At 47.3% G+C, this 22,670-nt stretch overlaps 1 protein-coding gene across 1 annotated transcript in view; it reads right to left on the bottom strand.

The window, feature by feature from the left end:
* The window catches only part of LOC132213897 (protein Daple-like), a 75,880-nt gene that overhangs the window by 15,265 nt on the left and 37,945 nt on the right, over window positions 1-22,670 (bottom strand). The window contains exons 20-21 of the mRNA XM_059660778.1: window positions 15,095-15,289; window positions 4,060-4,186 (exon numbers count right to left, since the gene is read on the bottom strand). Of these exons, the coding sequence (XP_059516761.1) occupies window positions 4,060-4,186; window positions 15,095-15,289 (322 nt within the window). The remainder of the gene's footprint in view (window positions 1-4,059; window positions 4,187-15,094; window positions 15,290-22,670) is intronic.

Below are 22,670 nucleotides of genomic sequence, written 5' to 3'. Positions count from 1 at the left end.
AGGTTAATGGGGTCCATAGACAGTTAATAATAACTTCAGACTTAGTTCCGCCTCAGGTGGCTCATGTTGGACTATGATGTCACAGGCAGGGGCAGGGCCCTTAAATCTCTCTGCCCTGCGGAGCTGTAAGCCCTGCCCCTGGAAGTCTCTGTCCACCAAAAGAGATAAGAAAAGCCATAAATAACAAGTTTTTGTTTTTTGAAGTTTACTACTTTGTTGCAAATAGTTAACTCGAAAACACTTCTCTCTTGCTTTTCTTACAAGCAATCTCAAAACCAAGCAATCTTGGAACCTAGCTGGCCTTTGTTTAAGCCTTTAAATTTACCCCAGAACTTCAAAAATTCCTATTTAATACAGCAAATTCACAACTCAGGGAAGAGCAACCACTAGACAGAAATTTTTATTAGCTAAGTGGGCTGATTCCCTCTGTGATAGAGAGCAAACGTCTCTGAGAAAAATAACTCAGCAGCACTGCTTAAGACTTTTGCAGATTATCATGGGTTCATCCTTTAATAAATCAAACGTTTAGCCAGACGAATCAACAGAAATGTAGAATAAATCAAAGTAGCTTTCTCTTTTACACAGGCTTTCACACTTATATTTATACACCAGACAATCCGAGTTTTTTACTTTACCAGATATTTACTCAGAGTTTAAATAGTCCATCTGATTCCTGATTAATTGCCTAAGGAAGCTGTAGGCAATTAATGGCTTCCGGGGAGGTGATCAAGCTCCCCCTTCCACTCACTTGGAGTGGGCCTGACTGATAGGGGCCCCTACCTTACCAATTCTGTCGACAGGTCCAGAGGTGTCTGTCCACTCTCTCCAGATGCTGGCCAGGTCCTGGGCTGAGGTGCGGGAGTGCTCAGAGTCCCCAGGTTTAATTCTGCTAAGATCAGCAGTGTGCATGCCTCTCAGAGGCCTGTCCGACACCCCTGGGTCCCCAACCTAGTCCAATCAGCGGAGGCCAAAAGGCCAAGCATGGGTTGGTTTTCTTGGTCAGGGAACCAATAATGTTACAGAAGACCGGAGAAGAACCAAGCAATGCTTAGAGAGATGGAGTTACATTTATTATTACGTGCGGGCCCTGAATTCTAGAGACATTTTTCTCTGGGCCCACGCATAATAAAAAATGTAACTCCATCTCTCTCAGCATTGCTTGGTTCTTCTCCGGTCTTCTGTAACAGGTATCTCCTAGGTGGAGGCCACCAGGAGAAGAGGAGGGAGAAGGAGGGCATGTGAAAGGTGAGTCAGGGTTAAGACCCAGGCCACCAGACTGTGTCAGGCAGAATCAGTCTGCGGGATAGCTCAGCATCCTAGGAGACACCTCCACCTACCAACTCCCTGGCCCATGAAGACATCTGGATGCTCAACTGGCCAGAGACACAGCCTGCTGTTTCACATGCCAGTTAGGAGTCATATACCCTGGGAGTTTGTCCAGGAAGACCTGCGGTCACTAATACAATAGGTACCGTGTATCACCTGCTTCCCATGTGCCAGGCACCATGCTAGAAACTATAGGTGCAATTACAAAAGAACAAAACAAAAACAACATCCCCCCCCCACTCATTCAATTATCAGAGCAATCTTGCAAGGTTGTATTAAGGTAACCTTCAACAGTGAGGCCACAGTCCAGCAGGTCTCACATCTAGAGAGTGGCAGATGGGGGTTGAACCCACAGCTGCCCGGCTCTGCAGCCGTCTTTCACACCACCCGGCCCCTCTCTACACAGTTCTACATCTTTGACACCCATCTTCACGAGTGCACCCTCCCTGGCCACCCAGAGGACCCATCTGTGACACCCTCACCCAGCACCAAGACTCAGGGAGCGGAGGCAGGGGCACGGTTGTGAATTCCACTTCTTCAGGCCTGCTCAGGGGTGTCAGGTTAGTGGGGTGAGCACGCTGGGAAGTGGGAGCGAGGTGGCTCTCAGGAGGGAGTATCAGCTTCCACAACCAGCTCCTACAGCGAGGCTGCTTTGGTCTCACTGAGGCTGAAAAGGACCAGGTGACCTCTGGGCACTTGGTGGTGATGCAGATTCTCAGGGAGCCCCACCCCCAGCCCCTGAGCCAGAAACCCAGGGTCCGTCCTATGTCAAGGCAGCCCAGGTGAGCGTGAGGCAGGCCGCAGTCTGAGAAGCACGCATCAGACCATGGACTTGAGGGCAGGGCTTTGGTTTCTCTCCAGCCCCGGCGCACAGTGCTCTGTAGACAGAAACAGAAATGATGGGAGGCAGAGACCATGTACATATTGCCTTCAGGACTGCCCACCTGACTAGGCACCTGGTTTACTTTGTTTTTTGGGGGGAGCAGGCATCATGCGTGCTGCCTAACACAGAGTACACGCTCAGTACATATCTACTGAACAAATAGTCTGTATTCCGTGTCACCAGGCTCCACTAATGCAGGCCAGAGAATTCACTATGTGGCCGGAGAGAGTTCCACTGTGTATGCTTAAGGGGAGGGAGACAATTACTAAAATCCTCCAAGGGTCTCAACTGTCAGGCAGTGACCTTCATCTGTGCATGGAGGCAACAGCTCAGTAACAGGTGCATGTGCAGGTTCAGGAAAGCTACATGGAGACTCGAGGGTTTCCTAAATCCGCTGACGACCAGGGGTCAGAGCTGCAGAGCAGCGCTCAGCAAACTGGTGGTGCAGGCCGACTCCAGCTCGCCACCCTTCTTTTGTTTGTGTTAATCCTGACCCAAGGATATTTCTTTCATTGATTTTTATAGACAGTGGAAGGGGTTAAGGGAGGGGCAGAGAGAGAGAAACATCAATGTGAGAGAGACACAATGACTGGCTGCCTCCTGCACATGCCCTGACCAAGACTGGTGGATCAAGCTTGCAACTGAGGGACATGCCCTTGACTGGAATCGAACTTGATACCCTACAGTCCACAGGCTGATGCTCTAACCACTGATCCAAGCCGGCTAGGACTTGCCACTTGTTTTTGTATGGCCTGTGAGCTAAGCAGTCTTTACATTTTTTAATGATTAAAACAAAATATTTTTAAAGAACAGACTTTTGTAAAAACTCTATAGAATTCAAAGGACAGTGTCCATAACAAAAGTGTCATTGGAGCACAGCCTTCCCGTTTATTGACAGATGGTCTAGGACCGCCTCCTGCCCAGCGGCAGCGTAGAGTAACTGCACACAGACTGCATGGCTCAGGCCCTCCATGCTGGCCTTTCTGCCCGCTCCCTGCACAGATGGAGAGAACAGCCTCCCAGGTCTGGGTGGGCTGCCAGCACAGTCACTTTCTGGCTAGTGGTTATGTTCCCCATCCAAGCCAGCTCTGCAGCCAGGTGGCGCCAGCCCCACCCCATCCCTCTCTGTGACTTTGCTGTCCAGGTCTCCCCTCTGGTCCAGGTCCATCTGAGGGGAGAGAGGAAAGAGCACTCCCAGGCCTCACACAGCATAGGGGGAGCGCGGTCAGGCTCCTCCAGGAACTCCTCCAGGGTGACCATCCTCTGCTCTGGGGGACCCAGGGCTGCCCCAAGGCCTGGGGCTGGGCCCCACCCCTCTACTGGATGCCTCCTGGTGGAGAGGCCCATCCTGGGTGGCGGGTACTCCTGGAGGCTGAGGGTAGTGTGGCCTGGGGTGCTGGCATCGCGGGGCGGGGCAAAGTGCTGTGTCCCTGCTGGGCATCAGGTCCTCACTGCTCTTGGGTTTGTGGTGGAGCCGGCCGAGTCGGAGGAACCTGGTGTCAGGGCGAGGGGACACAGAGGGACACACGTCAGTCTCTCACTCTCGCTCACCTACCTCCAGTGGGCTCTGTGCTGCCTCCGGCTCACGGAACACAGGGAGCCCCGCTGGGGAACCCAGAGCACACTTCTCCCAGGCTGGCACTGGGATGTCAAGGACATGCTGGGATTCTCTAGAAGTTCACAGTGGGGTTTAAAAACAAAATAACGTGGGAGGGAAGCACAGAGCTCCTGCTAAAGCTGAAATTAGCAACAGCTGTGAGGCACCACTCTCCTTAGCCCTTGGGGCAGCGTACACAGACCATCTTCTGCACCATTAACAAACTTAAACGCTGTAAAGGAATCACACTCACCCGTGTCCTCTGACCACGATGGACCGGAACTCCCAGCCCTGTCCCCATCTGGAAGCTTCAGGAACCCACACTTGGAGGATGGGTGGCTCGCCCAGGTGCCCAGAGCTGGTCAGTGAGGAGAAGGGATCTGGATCCAAATCCGTGAAAACTCTCAGGTCTGAGCCTGAAACTGCATGATGTGCCCTATGGAGGCAAACCCATCATGCTGTGAAGAACTTGCGAATTGTCTTCTTTAAATCACACAAATAACATAAAGCCCAGAGCCCAGATCCAAGGGCACTGGAAAGTGCCCAGAAGGAAAGCCGACTTACCCTTCAGGCCACGAGGTGAGCTGTCACTGGACGGATCACTAGGGCTCTCCAAGATGCCTGGTCGATACCCTGAGAGGAAAGGACAATTCTTTTATTTATTAATTAATTAATTAATTAATTAATTTATTTATTTATTGCTTACAGTATTACAAAGGATATTACATATGTGTCCCTTTTTTTCCCCCCGCCCTTGACAATCCCCTGGCCTCCCCTACCCCCCAGTGTCTTATGTCCATTGGTTATGCTTATATGCATGCATACAAGACCTTTGGTTGATCTCTTACCCCCCTCCCTCCTGCCCCCCAACCCTCCCCGGCCTTCCCGCTGCAGTTTGACAATCTGTTTGAGGCTGCTCTGCCTCTGTATCTATTATTGTTCAAAAGTTTATAATGTTCTCTATTATCCATGACTGAGTGAGATCATGTGGTATTTTTCTTTCACTGACTGGCTTATTTCACTTAGCATAATGCTCTCCAGTTCCATCCATGCCGTTGCAAATGGTAAGAGTTCCTTCTTTTTTATAGCAGCATAGTATTCCATCGTGTAGATGTACCACTGTTTTCTAATCCATTCATCTACTGATGGGCACTTAGGCTGTTTCCAGATCCTAGCTATGGTGAATTGTGCTGCTATGAACATATGGGTGCATATATCCTTTCTGATTGGTGTTTCAGGTTTCTTGGGATATATTCCTAGAAGTGGGATCACAGGGACAAATGGGAGTTCCATTTTTAGTTTTTTGAGGGAACTCCATACTGTTTTCCATAGTGGCTGCACCAGTCTGCATTCCCACCAGCAGTGCACGAGTGTTCTTTTTTCTCCACATCCTCTCCAGCACTTGTCATTTGTTGATTTGTTGATGATAGCCAATCTGACAGGTGTGAGATGGTACCTCATTGTTGTTTTGAATTGCATCTCTCAGATGATTAGTGACTTTGAGCATGTTTTCATATGTCTGTTGGCTTTCTGAATGTCCTCTTTTGAAAGGTGTCTATTTAGGTCCTTTGCCCATTTTTTGATTGGATTATCTTCCTTTTGTTAAGTCGTATGAGTTCCCTATAAATTTTGGAGATTAGGCCCTTATCAGATATGACATTGGCAAATATGTTTTCCCAGGCAGTGGGTTTTCTTGTTGTTTTGTTGATGGTTTCTTTTGCTGTGCAGAAGCTCTTTGTTTTGATGTAGTCCCATTTGTTCATTTTCTCTTTAGTTTCAAGTGCCCTAGGAGCTGTATCAGTGAAGAAATTGCTTCGGCATATGTCTGAGATTTTGTTGCCTTTGGATTCTTCTAGAATTTTTATGGTTTCCTGTCGTACATTTAAGTCCTTTATCCATTTTGAGTTTATTTTTGTGTATGGTGTAAGTTGGTGGTCTAGTTTCATTTTCTTGCATATATCTGTCCAATTTTCCCAACATCATTTATTGAAGAAACCATCTTGGCTCCATTGTATGTTCTTGCATCATTTGTCAAATATTAATTGAGCATATTGGTTCGGGCCGATTTCTGGGCTCTCTATTCTATTCCATTGATCTATATGCCTGTTCTTGTGCCAGTACCAGGCAGTTTTGAGAACAGTGGCTTTGTAATACATCTTGATGTCTGGTATTGAGATCCCACCTACTTGTTCTTTTTCAGGATTGCTGCAGCTATTCAGGGTCTTTCTTTGTTCCAGGTGAATTTTTGGAGCGTTCGATCTAGATCTATGAAGTATGCCGTTGGTATTTTAATGGGAAGTGCGTTGAATTTATAGATTGCTTTGGGTAGTATGGACATTTTAATGATGTTGATTCTACCAATCCATGAACACGGTATGTTCTTCCATCTGTTTATGTCTTCCTCTATATCTTTTTTCAATGTCCTGTAGTTTTCTGAGTAGAGGTCTTTTACCTCTTTAGTTAAGTTTATTCCTAGGTAGCTTAAATTTTTTTGGTGCGATGGTAAACGGGATTGTTTTTATAATCTCTCTTTCTGAAAGTTCACTATTGGTGTATAGAAATGCCTCATATTTCTTTGGGTTAATTTTGTATCCTGCTACATTGCCAAATTCATGTATTAAGTCAAGTAGCTTTTTGATGGAGTCTCTAGGGTTTTGTATGTATAATATCATGTCATCTGCAAGTAAGGACAGTTTTACTTCCTCTTTTCCAATTTGGATGCCTTTTATTTCTTCTTCTTGCCTAATTGTGGTGGCTAATACTTCAAGTACTATGTTGAGCAGGAGTGGTGAGAGTGGGCATCCCTGTCTTGTTCTTGTTCTTAGGGGAAATGCTGTTAGTTTTTGTCCATTGAGTATGATGTTGGCTGTGGGTTTGTCATATATGGCTTTTATTATGTTGAGGTATGATCCTTCAATTCCCACTGTGCTGAGAGTTTTTATCAAAAATGGGTGTTGGATATTGTCAAATGCTTTTTCTGCATCAATTGATATGACCATGTGTTTTTTTTCTTTCAGTTTGTTTATGTGATGTATCACGTTTATTGATTTGCGGATATCGTACCATCCTTGCATCCCTGGGGTAAATCCTACTTGGTCATGGTGTATGATCTTTCTGATATACTGCTGGATCCGATTTGCTAAGATTTTGTTGAGGATTTTGGCATCTATGTTCATGAGGTATATTGGCCTGTAATTCTCTTTCATTGTGTTGTCTTTACCTGGTTTTGGTATTAGGGTGATGCTGGCTTCATAGAATGAGCTTGGAAGTGTTCCTTCCTTTTGAATTTTTTGTAGTAGTCTGAGGAGGATAGGTTTTAGTTCTTCCTTGAATGTTTGGTAAAACTCCCCTGTGAAGCCGTCTGGTCCTGGGCTTTTGTTTGATGGAAGCTTTTTGATGACTACTTCAATTTCTTCCATAGTTATTGGCCTATTGAGATTTCTGGATTCTTCCTGATTGAGTGTTGGAATGTTGTATTTTTCTAGGAATTTGTCCATTTCCTCCATGTTGTCTAGTTTGTTGGAGTAGAGCTGTCCATAGTATTTTTTAACAATCATTTGTATTTCTGTGGGGTCTGTTGTTATTTCGCCTCTATCATTTCTGATTTTGTTTATTTGGGTCCTCTCTCTTTGCTTCTTGGTGAGTCTGGCTAGAGGTTTGTCAATCTTGTTGATCCTTTCAAAGAACCAGCTCTTGGTTTCATTGATTTTCTGTATTGTTTTTTTGGTCTCTATGTCATTTATTTCTGCTCTAATCTTTATTATCTCCTTCCTTTTGCTCACTCTGGGGTTTTCTTGTTGCTGTCTTTCTAATTCTTTGAGTTGTAGAGTTAGATGATTTACTACCATGTTTTCTTGTTTTTTGAGATAGGCCTGTAGAGCTATAAACTTCCCTCTCAGGACTGCTTTCATTGTGTCCCATAGGTTTTGGATTGTTGTGTTTTCATTGTCATTAGTTTCCAGGATGTTTTTAATTTCTTCTTTGATCTCATTGGTAACCCAATAAATATTTAATAACATGCTATTCAGCTTCCAAGTGTTTGAGTATTTGGGGTTGTTTTTATTGTAGTTTATTTCTAATATTATGCCATCATGATCTGAGAAGATGCTTTTTATGATTTCAATCTTCTTGAATTTGGGGAGACGTTGCTTGTGACCCAATATGTGCTCTATGTTTGAATATGTCCCATGAGCATCAGAGTGGAATGTATAGTCTGTGGCTTTGGGGTGAAGTGTTCTGAAGATGTCTATTAAGTCCATCTGATCTAGTGAGTCATTTAGGATTCCTGTTTCTTTGCTGATTGTTTGTCTAGCGGACTTATCCAGTGATGTCAGTGGTGTATTTAAGTCCCCTACTATAATTGTATTGTTGTCGATCTCTCCTTTGATATCTTCCAGGAGTTTTTTTTTATGAATTTGGGTGCTCCTGCATTGGGTGCATATATGTTTACCAGAGTTGTATCTTCTTGTTGTATTGATCCCTTTAGTATGATGAAGTGGCCTTCCTTATCTCTTGTTATGGCCTTCACTTTGAGGTCTATTTTGTCTGATATAAGTATTGCTACCCCAGCTTTCTTTTCCTTACCATTTGCCTGAAAGACATTTTTTCAACCCTTACTTTCAATCCGTGTGAGTCCCTTCTAATGAGGTGTGTCTCTTGTAGACAGCAGATGTATCGGTCATGTTTTTGTATCCATTCAGCCACTCGATGTCTTTTCGTTGGAGCATTTAGTCCGTTTACATTTAAAGTTATTATTGAAAGGTACTTGTTTGTAGCCATTTCTTTTTTAGTGTGGCTGTTTTCTTTCTGAGCTTTTTATTTCTTTTTTTACACCAGTCCCTTTAGCATTTCTTGCATTGCTGGCTTGGTGGTGATAAACTCCCTTAGCCTTTTTTTGTCTGTGAAACTTCTCATTTCCCCTTCAATTTTGAATGATAGCCTTGCTGGATAGAGTATTCTTGGATTCAGTCCTTTGCTTTGCATCACTTTGTAAATTACAGTCCATTCTTTTCTGGCCTGATGTGTTTCTGTTGAGAAGTCATTTGATAATCTAATGGGAGATCCCTTGTATGTAACTTTCCGTCTCTCTCTTGCAGCTTGTAAGATTCTCTCTTTGTCCTAAACATTTGCCATGGTAATTATGATGTGTTTTGGTGTGGGTCTTTTCGGGTTCACCTTGTTTGGGACTCTCTGGGTTTGTGTGACTTTTTTCTTCCCCACCTCAGGGAAGTTTTCTGATATTATTTCTTCGAGTAGGTTTTCTAATCCTTGTTCCTCTTTCTGTTGTTCTGTCACCCCTATTATTCGTATGTTGTTTCGTTTTATGTTGTCCCAAAGCTCCCTTAGGCTCTCCTCCTGTCTTTTAATTTTTTTCTCCAATTGCAGTACAGTTTGGGTGTGTTTTGCTTCCTTGTCTTCTAATTCACTAATTCGGTCCTCCGCTTCTCCTAGTCTACTGTTGATACTTTCAATGGTGTTTTTTATTGCAGCTATATCGCTCTTCATTTCTTCTTGGGTCTTACTTAAGCTGTTGATTTTTTCATCTGTTTCTTCTAGCTTCTTGCATATGTTATTGATTTTTTCCTCCGTCCAGTTTATGAACTCTAGGACCCTTATTCTGAATTCTTTTTCGGTCATGTTGCATGCCTCTGTATCACTTAGCTGCTTTTCTGGCGAGACCTCTTTTTCTTTCCTTTGGGGGTTTCTTTGTCTACCCATGTTTGATCTCACTGACATATCTAGAAGTTGAGTCGTTCAGTGGCTGCTCCCTGGGTGGCAGTGACTCCTTGGTCTGTGGTTGCTCTTCAGGCGGTTGCAGTAGCAGCTGCTCTTCAGTTGGCAGCAGCTCCTCTGGTGGGTGCTGTTCACAGCTGTGGTAGTTCTTCTGGCTGGTGGGGGTAGGTTTCAGGTACAGCTGCTGTTCCTCAGACAGAGGGTGTGGTGCTCAGGAGGCTGCTGTTGTTTGGATCTGCTGCATTGATTTAAAGGCACAAAATACAACACAACAAGGCACCACGTACCAGGCACCACTCTGTGTTGTTGCTGGGATTGAAAATCCCTCTATAGTCCAGACCCTGTTAACTCCCAGGGACTGATCAGATTATTTTAATCCTTGATCTCATTCAGGGTGGAATCTGGGTGTGGTTGTGCTCCTTGCCTGGGGGCTAGGTAGGGGAGTCCCACCCTCTGGAAAGGATGGCTGCCCTGATCCTGGGCCCAGGGGTGTCTCAGGACTCAATCCGCTGCCACCTCTCCCGGCCCCCCCTCTCTCCTCAGTCTCTCCCCAGATTGCACTCGTCTGCACCTTCTCCCTCTCTTCAGCACAGGTGAGTGTCTGTACCCGGAATGTCTTACGAACAGGATTCAGTGAAAATAAACAAGTAAACGCCAGCCGCGGAAACAGGGAAGGCTGACTTTCTACAAGCTCTTCTATTACTGGCACTGCATGCTCTGGTCAGCTCTTCAGGGTGCTCCCCTGTAGGCTCAGTCCTCCGTGATCACAGAACCCAGCTCTCAAATCCCCCGGCGGTGCCAGGAATCCTGCGGATCTCCTTTCCCCAGTCAGGGGCTGTGCCTGTCCCAAGGGACGTTGCTATCTGCCACGCGGTCTCCCTCTAACCCTCTGGGCTCAGAGGTCTGGCAAACTTTCCTGCCCAGATCCCTGTTTTTTTACCTTTCCAGGGGAGCTCTGCCCTTCCTGGCTGCAAACCGTCTCACCAGATGAGTAGTTTCGCCAATCTGGCGTGGGTGTTATTAGTTTCAGCTGCTCACTCCATTTGCTCCAGGAGACGACCTGGGACCCCTCTGCCTATATCGCCGCCATCTTGTTGAATCTCTCGGGAAGGACAATTCTTAACTGAAAGGGCCAATGACCCAGTCTAGCCCACACTAATCCCTCCAGTCTGACAACAAGGACATAACAGAGCGATTCTGTCACAGCTCAGGGGAGCACCCCCAGGAGCACAGCTCGGATTCTGGAGACGCCCCAGGAGGGGTCCTGCCTCCCGAGTGCCTGGCCCCGTGCACAGTGGGCATGAGCTGTACGGGATGACAGCCTGTGTTTCTGTGTCTGTGAGGTCTGGGGCTGGGCTCAAACAATTTTGTTAACAAAGGAAATTTCACGCAGAACTCCGGTACAGGCCAAACAGGGCGGCTCTGGGAAAGCGAAGGGTTGGAGGGGTGTGGAGCCCACCCTTACTACACATGGAGCTTTCTAGAACACATGGAAACACCCTGCCTAGACCAGGACAGTGGCACCTGGTGAGGGCGGGAGGCAGCACAGGGCAGAGTGTGTGCGCCACGTGTGCACAATGTAGCCTGTGCCTGCTCCAGGGCCCGCTTCCCCTCGGTGGTCCGAGGGGCGGGTGCTGGGGTCTCAGGAGGAAAGAACGTGCTGGCTTTCCATGGCTGTTTGCTGTCCTTCAGCTCCTCTTTTTTGTTTCAAATTGACATCTGCTCCGAAGGGAAAAGAATCAGACCTCCCCTGTGACAAGTGTGGGGCAGCTGCCCTCCTGTCTGCGGTGTGTGCCCGCCTAAGCATGCCTAGGGCAGCCCTCCCTGCCTCCCTAGGATCACAGGGGGAGCACCTGCTGCAGGGAGGGCGGCACCTCCCGGTCAGGACAGGTGGTCCCTTCCAGGCCTGCAGACCTCCCCTCCTGGTCCACGCCTCCAGCACACGCAGTCCCACGGCGCAGCCCCTCCCCCCCCTCCGGTATCATCAGACTGGTCCTACTGCACAGTCACAGCTGGGGACAGGGACTGTGTGCTCGTCGTCCCTGCACACAGCTGGTGTTGAGCTGAACTGCACTGATAACCAGGGACACACTAGGAGCGGATCTGCTTCCTGCCCCACCAAGCAGTCTGCTCTGGACTCACTGGGGCACAGGGCTCCCAGGTCCCCAGCCCTGGCACGCTCCCCAAATAGCAGGCACCAGAAAAAGCCTCTTAGCAGCGGGGTTTGGGGGTGAGTCAACAAGTACTTGGTTTCCGTGAAGAGCACAGAAGCAGAATGAGCCCCCTCTTTCAGAAGGAAAAACTTGAACAAAAAAACCCACCTTCCTCTTGGAAAAGGATGTGTCATTGAAAGGCAACTGTGATACAGATCAGCGGCTCCCAAAGCCTCCGTCCATTCCAGCCCTGCTCTGCCCACCCCTTTGCCTCTGTCTCTTGATGAGAGAAGCTCGAGGAATCAGAACACTTAGGAAGACAATCCCTTTCCTCAGCGGATTCAGCATAAATCTGGCCCCTCGGTGACACTTCCAAAAACAGTGGCCGACTCCTCCTGTCGTGTTACCCTCCACCCAGTGTGAAGAGGGTGGGCTCCGCAGTGTCACACTGCCCCCCACAGAGCCTGTCTCTGCCCATAAGTTGCAGGAGCCCATGCCAGCACCATGGAGCTTTCTAGGCAATGGGAGGGTGGGAGATAGGGCTCCTCCTGCACTTATTGTTGATACTTCAGAAGCCGAAGCCAATGTAAACACTCTCAGTTTTTGTTTTAATTAAAAAGTTAGCTCCCCACCCTCCTAGGATTTTGTTCTTTGGAAATTATAAAGACCCGAAGCGACTGTTAATGGTCGAGAAGGCTGGTCTCATTCCCGGATTCCCTTCTGCCTCCATGAGATGGCAAGAGTTTCCACCAGTTTCTAAGATTAAATTTACCACTGGGAGCTGCTCTGGGCAACTCCAATCCAGGTGAGGAAAGTGAGACCTTCCTGCAATCAGTGCTGTCTGCCTGGGCCACTAGGCCTTCCTTCAGTAAAGGGCAGTCCAAGCCTCCAGAAGAGTGACTCCCCATCACGGAGGGATGGAAGCAGGAGCTGCATGCTTAGGCCCCTCGGGGAGACAGGGAACGGGTGTTGAGGAACTGCGGGTCCCCATTCCCGCTTCAGCATAACACCTCCACTTTCACCTCCTTTGTGTGTGGGACTTGCACACAGGCCTTAGCTTGAAGGAAAAGCACTGCTGATGGAAACAGGTCTGAGAACACAGGCTGAAGGGCACCACGCACCGCCCACTCCCCGTGCTGCCTGTGGTGGGGAACTGGAGCTCCAGGGACTGCTCACAGGGGCTGTCATCTGAATTCTAGCCCGTGGAGAACATAATGCTGGTGAGTCAGCGGACCTGGAACATCCACAGGGAACCTGGGCCTTTTGCCAGACGGCCACCTCTGACTCTGGCCCAGCCCTGAGTCGTGGTCGTGTCCAGCTCCTGGAGGAGGTAGGGATGGGTGGACCCTGCCCTTAGGGAGTACGTGCCCTGCATGTCCTATATCTCCCCATTTCTCCTGCTGGGACAGCCTCACACTCAGGACTCTCTCTGACTTAACTTTAAATCACTCTTCCGCCTGCGCAATGACTGGGACTCCAAAGGACAGAAGTGTCCTGGCCTAAGGGCCATGCAGCAAAGGCAGCTGATACTTAGTATCCCGGGAGCACCTCCACCTCCAGGGCCAGCTGCACCCAAAGCAGGGCCCTGAGAGCAATCCCCTCCCAGGGGCCTGGGCTCTCTGGCGGGGGGCGGGGTGGGGGGTGTTGGAGGAAGGTAAAGGAAAGAACCACCACCTGAGGGAGGAGGCGGGTTCCCTAGAGAATGAGCCTGCACCAGCATCTCCTCACCAGCAACGTCAGGAATCCATGGGCCACCAGTCACTGCTCTTCCCTGAGAAGGACTAGGATGTCCTGTGCCTCAGGCCTGCCAGCTGCTCTCTGACAGCAGCCCTGGGTCCCCTCCAAAGGGACACCAGGGTCTCCATTTTGCAGACAGTTCTAGGTCCCCCTGAGCGTGAGCACTGGGCTGCCAGGAATCGCCGTGGGCAGTGCTGGGCGTGCAGTATGGGGGGCCCTGGGGCAGGCTCCGCAGGCATCTGAACAGGCCTGGGCTCTGGCTCAGGGGGATCCAGGCTGAGGCAGCCAGAGGGTTCGCCTGGAGGGCCGGGCCTAGAGCCACACAGCCTGCTGGCAGGCCCAGGGGAGGGGGTGCTCCCGGCTCCTGCTGGAGCCCAGGCAGGGCTTCCGCTCTGCAGAGCCTGGGAGACTGGGCCGACTGCTGAGTGGCCACAAGGAACACAGAGCGAGCCCGTCCCAGCTGCACAGGGCACAGCACCCTGACACCCAACAGTCACTGGCTGCCGTTTCAGTGTCTGTCCAGGAGCACAGAGGGACTGCCTCCTGCCCTGTGCTCACTCACCTCACCTTCTCCCAGGGGTACTCCTGATTTGTAAACCAGGGGCCAGGTCCTGAAGCTGAGCCAGGGAGCGTTGAGAGCCGGGGCCCTGTCTGTCTTTGCTGGGCTTGTCAAATTACAGTTATGCTTGTCATAGCTCCCAGGGTCCAGTGGGAGGTAAGATGATGAAAAATCATAACCCCTTCTCTTCTTGTCAGTTTCTAACACCTCCGGGGCGGTCATTTCCAGCTCTTCTGCTGTCCTCAGATGCTGTCATCTCTAGGTCATAAGCAGAATGTCTTTTTAAGTTTTAAGCTGTATTTCTCCCATCTGTTGCACATTTTAAATTTCCCAGTGCTCATCCCCAGATGCTCCTTTTCATAGCATCCTGCCCTGGTTGCACCGTGCAAAGTGGTTTACTCTGCTGTCATGATGAGCATTTTAAAGCTTTTGTCTCTGCCCAATGCCTGCTGACCCTGTTGCTCTCACATTGGTTTGTCTCTGGTGTTGCAGACGCTCCTCAGGTGTCCGGGAACCCTGACCTCTCATGGGCTCCCCCTGGAACATATGACCCGACTACCCTGCTGGGAGAGTCTCCCGCTAATCAGATGCCTTGAAGAGGAACATAATTTCCCATGTAAGGTGCGAGCACGCAAGGCTACTGGCATCTGGGAGGCATCCAACCTGTCAATCCTCCCTGAATCCCCTTGTTTTTCAGTCTAGGACACCTGCCCTCCTCGCCATGGACTGGCCTCCAGGGCAGGGACCCTGTCAAGTCTCCTCCCAGAGAATAAACCTCCAATGTTGCCTGAAGTTAGCCCAAACTCTGGTTCACCTCTGTTCAGGAGCCACTTGTTGCTACCAATTTCTGAGCAGTGGTGTGGGTCCCAGGGCTCAGGCCCAGCCGTCCAGATGGCTGAGTTACCCTCCCAAAGTCGCACAGCTGTAGGCGGAGCTGAGTTCTGAACCTGTGTCTGTGGGATGCCAAACCTGTCCACAGCGTCACCCACCTGCTGATCACCTCTCAGTCTGGGAGGCGCCTCCTGCCCCTGTGAGCCGGGGTCTTTGGGAAGGACCTCAGGCCGAGATGCTCATCCCTCTTGGTTCTGGAGCAACCCGTGACTCACCATGGGTGCGGCCTGGGTGCCGGGAGGTGGAGGTGGAGCTGGAAGGAGCTGTAGTGATGGCTGAGGATGAACAGGCCCCGGAGCCCAGCTCTGATGGCCGGGGCTTGGTGGCTGGGTCAGCAGAGGCATCTCCTCGAGTGCGGTCAAGGCTGCCTCTGTGTGGGGCCACTCCCTTTGGTATTGGGTCCCCAGGGCCTGGGGCAGAGAAGGACAGTGAGAAATGAGGCTGCAAAATCCCATGCCAAGTTGGGGTGATCACCTGAGGCCTAAAAGCAGAGGCAGCAGGGCCAGGGAGCCCAGGGACAAAAGCGGGGCTGTGTGCCTCACCGGCTGTGGTCTAAGGGGGGGCCCTGGCGGCAGCCTGAGTTGGAGGCCCCAGGATGCCGGCCCTGGCTCTAACCATGGCTCACAGTGTGAATCCCCAGCAGCCGGGAGGAAATAAAGGGTGAGCTCAGGAAGCTCAAAAAAATGTTGGTAAAAGTCCAACACATTCACTACTGGCCCCCCTGCCGTGTCCCTCAATCCCTGATCACTAGTGAGTAGACCTGGCCTGTGGCTGCTCAGGACCACTCCCGACCTGGGGCCAGGCCCTCAAGGTCCGGGATGTGCACCCTGCAAACGGGCTTCCCTTCTGATTTGAGAAAGAAGTTCACTGCCACCCTAATAATCATCTGTTTAAGAAGTTTTCATCTCTCATGGTGACTGATTGCAAGAATGAGTTTTACCTTGTATGTTTTGCAATCTCTGAGTTTTCTACTGTGAACATATACTCTTGTCCAAGTTAAATAAAACCCCAATGAAAACAGCAACATTGGGAGCAAAAACAAACCTAAAAGACCTTGGACTACCTCGTAGTAGGAAAGGGGATGGCTCTCCAAATACAAATGAAAAACGATTGTGGTTGGAGTTCCTCAGAGCATCAGGACAAGGCTGTTTTGCACAGTGTCCTGCTCCAGGCAGCCGGAGGGCTATGGTCCCGGAGCCATGCCCACTGTGGGGATTCTGGGCTCTCCACTCTCCGAGGACCTGCTGCCCTTGCCCTTCAGCCACCCAGTGTCTGGACTCACGGGGAAGTTTTAAGCACCCAAGCCTTGCAATTGAAACCAAGGGGAGATTTGGATTCTGAAAGATAACCTTGATGAGAAGCAAGATTCAAGTCTGGTGGGATGAATCTGACAGGCGTCCACTGCGTGAAGTCAGCTTGAGGAGCAGCAGGGAGGCGGATGCGCCAGACAGCAGCCAGGGCAGAGAGTGCGCGTTTCCAACAGCATGCTGGGCAGGCAGGCAGGGGACCAGCACACAGCAGCCCAGGAATCAGAGGGATGCATGTGACAAAGTCAGTTCCACATCAACTGACAGGAGCAGTGTGAGAATCACCCGTTTACTTTTACGGTGACCTTGTGTTTATGAGATAGTGGTTTTCCATTTACGGTACGGATAACAATCTTTTAAAATAAAGTGGAAACTGCAAGTCGATTCAAGGGGAAGTATGTAAGTATCACTCAGGTGAAATAGACTTTGCAAAATCATGGAGATGGTATGAGGATGGCTGAAGACAGAAAACAATGCAGTAGCTAAAGGCTTCTGTGGACCAGCGCTCCCAGCTGACGGTGACTTTGAGCTGATGTCCTGTCTGTCCACTGCTCCCCTCACAGCAGCATCCAAGACGTCAGAGGACCTCAGCACAGTCCTAAAACGTCACTTTGGGCTGAACCCCGGCTGAGCAACATCGATCCGATTATTTGAGATGCTGAGTGGAGCAGTAAATTCTTCAAAACACAGAACACATCTAAAAATGGACTGCTCTGCAAAAGCCAAGATTCTGTGCTCTGACTCAGAAGGTGGAGACAAGGGCAGCAGATTTAAAGTTAGCGGCCCAAAAATGAGTCTGAAAAATCTCACTTGACAGGAGGTGCGCAGTTTCGGAAGCATAGCGACCGCTGATGAGTTCTGCACTGCACAGGGGCATGGTCTACAAGCCTGCAGGTGCGAGAGAGGGGGCGGCACTGGGCCCGGGGCCTCACTTAGCACAGACACCCTGGCCATGGATACCCCAAACCTCCCCTAACACTGCGCTGCGCTGGAGTCAGGTCCAGAGTCTGAGACAACTGGTCTCCTTTAAAGTCAGAATCCAGGTTGGCTACTTTAAGCTTGGCTTGGAATTTGGGTCAGGAGGAGGGGTCCACTATGGGTCATCTGGCCTTTAGCTACTGTTTTTCTGTTTGTTTTTTGAATTTCAGACATGAAGGCAGGTACACTGTGAAGACACTGATGGATCTGAAATCCCCACTGTCTGAGAAATGGAGGGGCTAGTGAGAAGCAGGTTTGATGTCAGAGGAGGTCCAGAACCTCAGGCGTTTACAGAAAGCCAGCCGGGCTGATGAAGACTTGGCCTTGTCCTCACTTCCGCTTCTGCAAAAGCGACTCTTTATGTGCCGAGTTGCTAAATTGTGATCCCCCGATAACCCAAGAGAGGAAGGAAAAACAAAACAAAACAGCAAATAAATGAAATGAATAACAAATGACTGCGTTAGCTAAATGTTCTTGGGAAATCAGAGTCCTGTCCTGCCCAGGAGAGTTGGAAACAATACCCACAGCACAATCAGAATCAGGACTCGATGAACCATTACGCTTTGACCCCACTTAATTAATTTAGTGGCATCCTTGTGCCCAGACTTTACTTAGCACGTGAGGAGGATTCTATATTGCTCTAGGAGCCAATGCCTTAGACTATTTTTCAATTTCAACGTGTTAAATTATTAAATAAGAATGTTTATTGGTTTAGGACCCAGTTTTTCTTAGTCCTCCACCCTAGTGACAAGATCCCTGGCAACTTGGCTCTCACACAACTAATTCCTGCTCCTTTTCGAACACCTTGGGACACTTCCTGGTGTGCTTCAGGCTGCTGCAATGGGACAGGCCACCTGAACTGCTCACTAATAGTCCTTGTGCGTCTCAAACAGCCTCTTATGGAAGGATGAGTTTGAAATTCATCTTTTTCAGACCAAAATACTGTCAACGTCAAGAATTATTCCCATTTAGATCCCTATGCATCTTCTACTGCAAACCTACACTTCATGACCTTTAAATTATGGAGTCTCATCAGAGCAGACAATTGGCCTAACTTCCTGAACATGTCATGTACATGAGCGTAACTGACTTATCTGATTTCTGACTTAGGATTCAAGTTCATAGCAGGTCCACCATTATTTCTCTCTCCACAGCACCACCTGGTGGCCACAGCTCACACCACAGGAGAAGGAACCCACTACCAGTGATGGTGAACCTTTTGGGCTCTGCCTGTCAGCATTTTGAAAAACCCTAACTTAACTCTGGGGCCGTGTCACATATAGAAATTTTTTTGATATTTGCAACCATAGTAAAACAAAGACTTATATTTTTGATATTTATTTTATATATTTAAATGCCATTTAACACAGAAAAATCAACCAAAAAAATGAGTTCGCGTGTCATGGTTTCGCCATCACTGCACTATGCAATGCTGGTGCCCCAGGCTTGGTCAGCACCTTCAGGGACCAAAGCAGCCTCAACTGCAGGCAGTGCTCACAGTGTTTAAGAGTTCAGGCTCTGTAATCTGTCAGGCACAGGTTCAGATGCCAGCACCACCCCTTATTCTCTGGGCAAGTGCTTAACCTTGTCAAGCCTCACTTTCCCAGCCCTGGAAAGGGGATAGGAATCGTACCTGCCTCACATGGCAGTTGGAACTAAAGGAGAGATGTAAAGTGTGAAACTAGCTAAAGGGTGCTGAGCTCAGAAAGAGCCCCCATTACATGGCTGCCGTTACTAATATCTACCACTGACCTGCTCATTCATGGATCCAAACAGTTGTTTCTTTATCTTTTTTTTTTTAAAAAAATTATTTTATTGCTTAAAGCCATGGTCGGCAAACCGAGGCTCTCGAGCCACATGCAGCTCCCTGCCCTTCCCCTCCAGCCCCTGAGTGTGCCTCCTCCACGAAACACCACGTGCGGGCATGCACATACAGTGCGATTGAGACTTTGTGGCCCATGCACAGAAGTCGGTTATTTTGTGAAAGAGCCGGTATTTTGTGTAAGAGCCACACCCAAGGGGCCAAAGAGCAACATGTGGCTCGTGAGCTGCGGCCCGCAGATCCGCAGTTTGCCGACCACTGGCTTAAAGTATTACAAAGAGTACTACATGTTTCCTTTCTTCCCCATTGACCTTCCCCTGGCCTACCCTACACCCCAGTATCTTGAGTCCATTGTTTATGCTTATATGCATGCATACAAGTCCTTCCGTTGATCCCTTACCTCCCCCACCAACCCTCCCCAGCCTTCCTGCTGTAGTTTGACAGTCTGTTCCATGCTGCTCTGCCTCTGTATCTATTTTCACCAGTTTATAATGCTCTTTATTATCCATAAATGAGTGAGATCATGTGGTATTTTTCTTTCATTGACTGGCTTATTTCACTTAGCATAATGCTCTCCAGGTCCATCCACACTGTTGCAAATGGTAAGAACTCTTTATTTTTTTATTTATTTTTTTTACAGCAGCATAGTATTCCATTGTGCAGATGTACCACAGTTTTCTAATCCATTCATCTGCTGATGGGAATTTAGGCTGTTTCTAAATCTTAGCTATGGTAAATTGTGCTGCTATGAACATAGGGGTACATGTATCCTTTCTGGTTGGTGGTTTTGGTTTCTTGGGATATATTCCTAGAAGTGGGATCACTGGGTCAAATGGGAGTTCCCTTTTTAACGTTTTGAGGAAACTCCATACTGTTATCCACAGTGGCTGCACCAGTCTGCATTCCCACCAGCAGTGCACGAGTGTTCCTTTTTCTCCACATCCTCGCCAGCATTTGTCCTTTGTTGAACTGTTGATGATAGCCATTCTGACAGGTGTAAGATGATACCTCATTGTCGTTTGAATTTGCATCTCTCTGATGATTAGTGACTTGGAGCATGTTTTCATATGTCTCTTGGTTTCTGAATGTCCCCTTCTGAAAAGTGTCTATTCAGGTACTTTGTCCACTTTTTATTGGATTGTTTATCTTCCTTTTGTTATGCTGTATGAGTTCCCTGTAGATGTTGGAGATTAAACCATTATCGGTGATAACATTGGCAAATACTTTCTCCCATGCAGTGGGCTTTCATGTTGTTCTATTGATAGTTTTGTGTGTGTGTGTGTGTATGTGTGTGTGTGTGTGTGTGTTTGCTATGCAGAAGCTTTTTATTTTGATGTAGTCCCATTTGTTTATTTTCTCTTTAGTTTCTATTGCCCTAGGTGCTGTATCGGTAAAGATATTGCTACCACAAATGTCTGCTATTTTGCTGCCTATTGCTTCTTCTATGATTTTTATGGTTTCCTATCTTAAAGTCCTTTATCCATTTTGAGTTTACTTTTGTGTATGGTGGAAGTTGGTGGTCTATTTTCATTTTTTTGCAAGTATCTGTCCAGTTTTCCCAACACCATTTATTGAAGGGATTCTCTTGTCTCCATTGTATGCTCTTGCCTCCTTTGTCAAACATTAATTGAGCATGCTGGCTTGTGTTGATTTCTGGGTTCTCTGTTCTGTTCCACTGGTCTTTATGTTTGTTCTGGTGCCAGTACCAGGCAGTTTTGAGAACAGTGGATTTGTAGTATAGCTTGCTATCTGGTATTGTGATCCCTCCTACAATGTTCTCTCTCAAGATCGCTGCAGCTATTTGGGGTCTTTTTTTATTCAAGATGAATTTTTGGAGAGTTTGTTCTAGATCTCTGAAGTGTGCCATTGGTATTTTAATGGTGATTGCATTGAATTTATAGATTGCTTTGGGTAGTAGGGGCATTTTAATGATGTTGATTCTACCAATCCATGAACATGGTATATTCTTCCATTTGTTCATATCTTCCTCTATCTCTTTTTTTCAATGTTGTGTTGTTTTCTGAGTACAGGTCTTTTATGTCCTCAGTTAAGTTTATTCCTAAGTATCTTATTTTTATTTTTTTTTGTGAAATGGTAAATGGGATTGTTTTTTTGTTTTTTTTTTTCACTTCTCTTTCTGTGAGTTCATTATTAGTGTATGAAAAGGCCATAGATTTCTGGGTGTTAACTTTATATCCTGCTACTTTATCAACTTCACTTATTAGGTCCAGTAGTTTTTTAATGGAGTCTTTGGGGTTTTTTATATATAGTAAGATGTCATCTGCTAATAAGGACAGTTTTACTTCTTCTTTTCCAATTGGATGCCTTTTATTTCCTTTTCTTGTCTGATCACTATGGCTAGCACTTCCAGTACTATTTCAAACAGGAGTGGTGAGAGTGGGCATCACTGTCTTCTTCCCATTTGTAGGGGAAATGAGTTTAGTTTTTGCCCATTGAGTTTGATGTTGGCTGCAGGTTTGTCATTTAAGGCTTTTATTATGTTGAGGTATGGTCCCTTTATTCCCACTTTGCTGAGAGCTTTTATCAAGAAAGGGTGTTGGATTTTCGCAAATGCTTTTTCTGCATTGATTGATATGATTATGTGATTTTTGTCTCTCAGTTTGTTTATGTGATGTATCACATTTATTTATTTGTGGATATTGTACCATCCTTGCATCCTCGGAATAAATCCAACTTCGTCATGGTGTATGATCTTTATAATGTAATGCTCAATTCGATTTGCTAGAATTTTGTTGAGGATTTTTGCATCTATGTTCATCAAGGATATTGGCCTGTAGTTCTCTTTTTTGTGGTGTCTTTATCAGGTTTTGGAATTAGGGTAATGCTTGCTTCATAGGAAGAGCTTGGAAGTGTGCCTTCCTCTTGAATTTTTTGAAATAGTCTGTGGAAGACAGGTTGAAGTTCTTTGAGTGCTTGGTAGAACACCCCTGTAAAGCCATCTTGACCAGGGCTTTTGTTTGCTGGAAGATTTTTGCTCACTGCTTCAATTTATTCGGGAGTCATTGGCCTATTCAGGTTTTTTGATTCTTCTTGATTGAGTTTTGGGAGCTTGTATTTTTCAAAGAATATGTCTATTTCATCTAGGTAGTCCACTTTGTTGGAAGAGTTGTTCAAAGTACTTTTTCATAATCATTTGTATTTCTGTGGGATTGGTTGTTACTTCATTTCTTTCATTTCTAATTTTATTTGGGCTCTCTTATCTTCTTGGTGAGCCCGGCTAGAGGTTCATCAACCTTGTTTATCCTTTCAAAGAACTAGCTTTTGGTTTTGTTGAACTTTATTATTGTTTTTTTTGGTCTCTATGTCACTTATCTCCATGCTGATCTTTATTATTAGCTTCTTTCTGCTTACACTGGGATTTTCTTGTTGCTCTCCATCTAATTCTTTGAGTTGTAGGGTTAGATAATTTATTACCATTTTTTCTTGTTTTTTTGAGATAGGCCTGCAAAGCTATGAACGTCCCCCTCAAGACTGCTTTCACTGTGTCCTATAGATTTTGGATGTTGTGTTTTCAGTGTCATTTGTTGCCATGATGCTTTTTACTTCTTCTTTGATCTCTTTGGTAACCCAATCATTACTAAAAAGCATTCTATTTAGCCTCCAGGTTTTGATTTTTTAATGGTTTTTATTGAGTTGATTTCTACTTTTTTGCCATTGTGATCT

This window comes from Myotis daubentonii, chromosome 12 (genome assembly GCF_963259705.1).
Source record: "Myotis daubentonii chromosome 12, mMyoDau2.1, whole genome shotgun sequence".
In the NCBI taxonomy this organism is placed as follows: Eukaryota; Metazoa; Chordata; class Mammalia; order Chiroptera; family Vespertilionidae; genus Myotis; species Myotis daubentonii.
The sequence above is the reverse complement of the archived record's forward strand: the minus strand, read 5'-3'. Positions and strand labels throughout refer to the sequence as shown.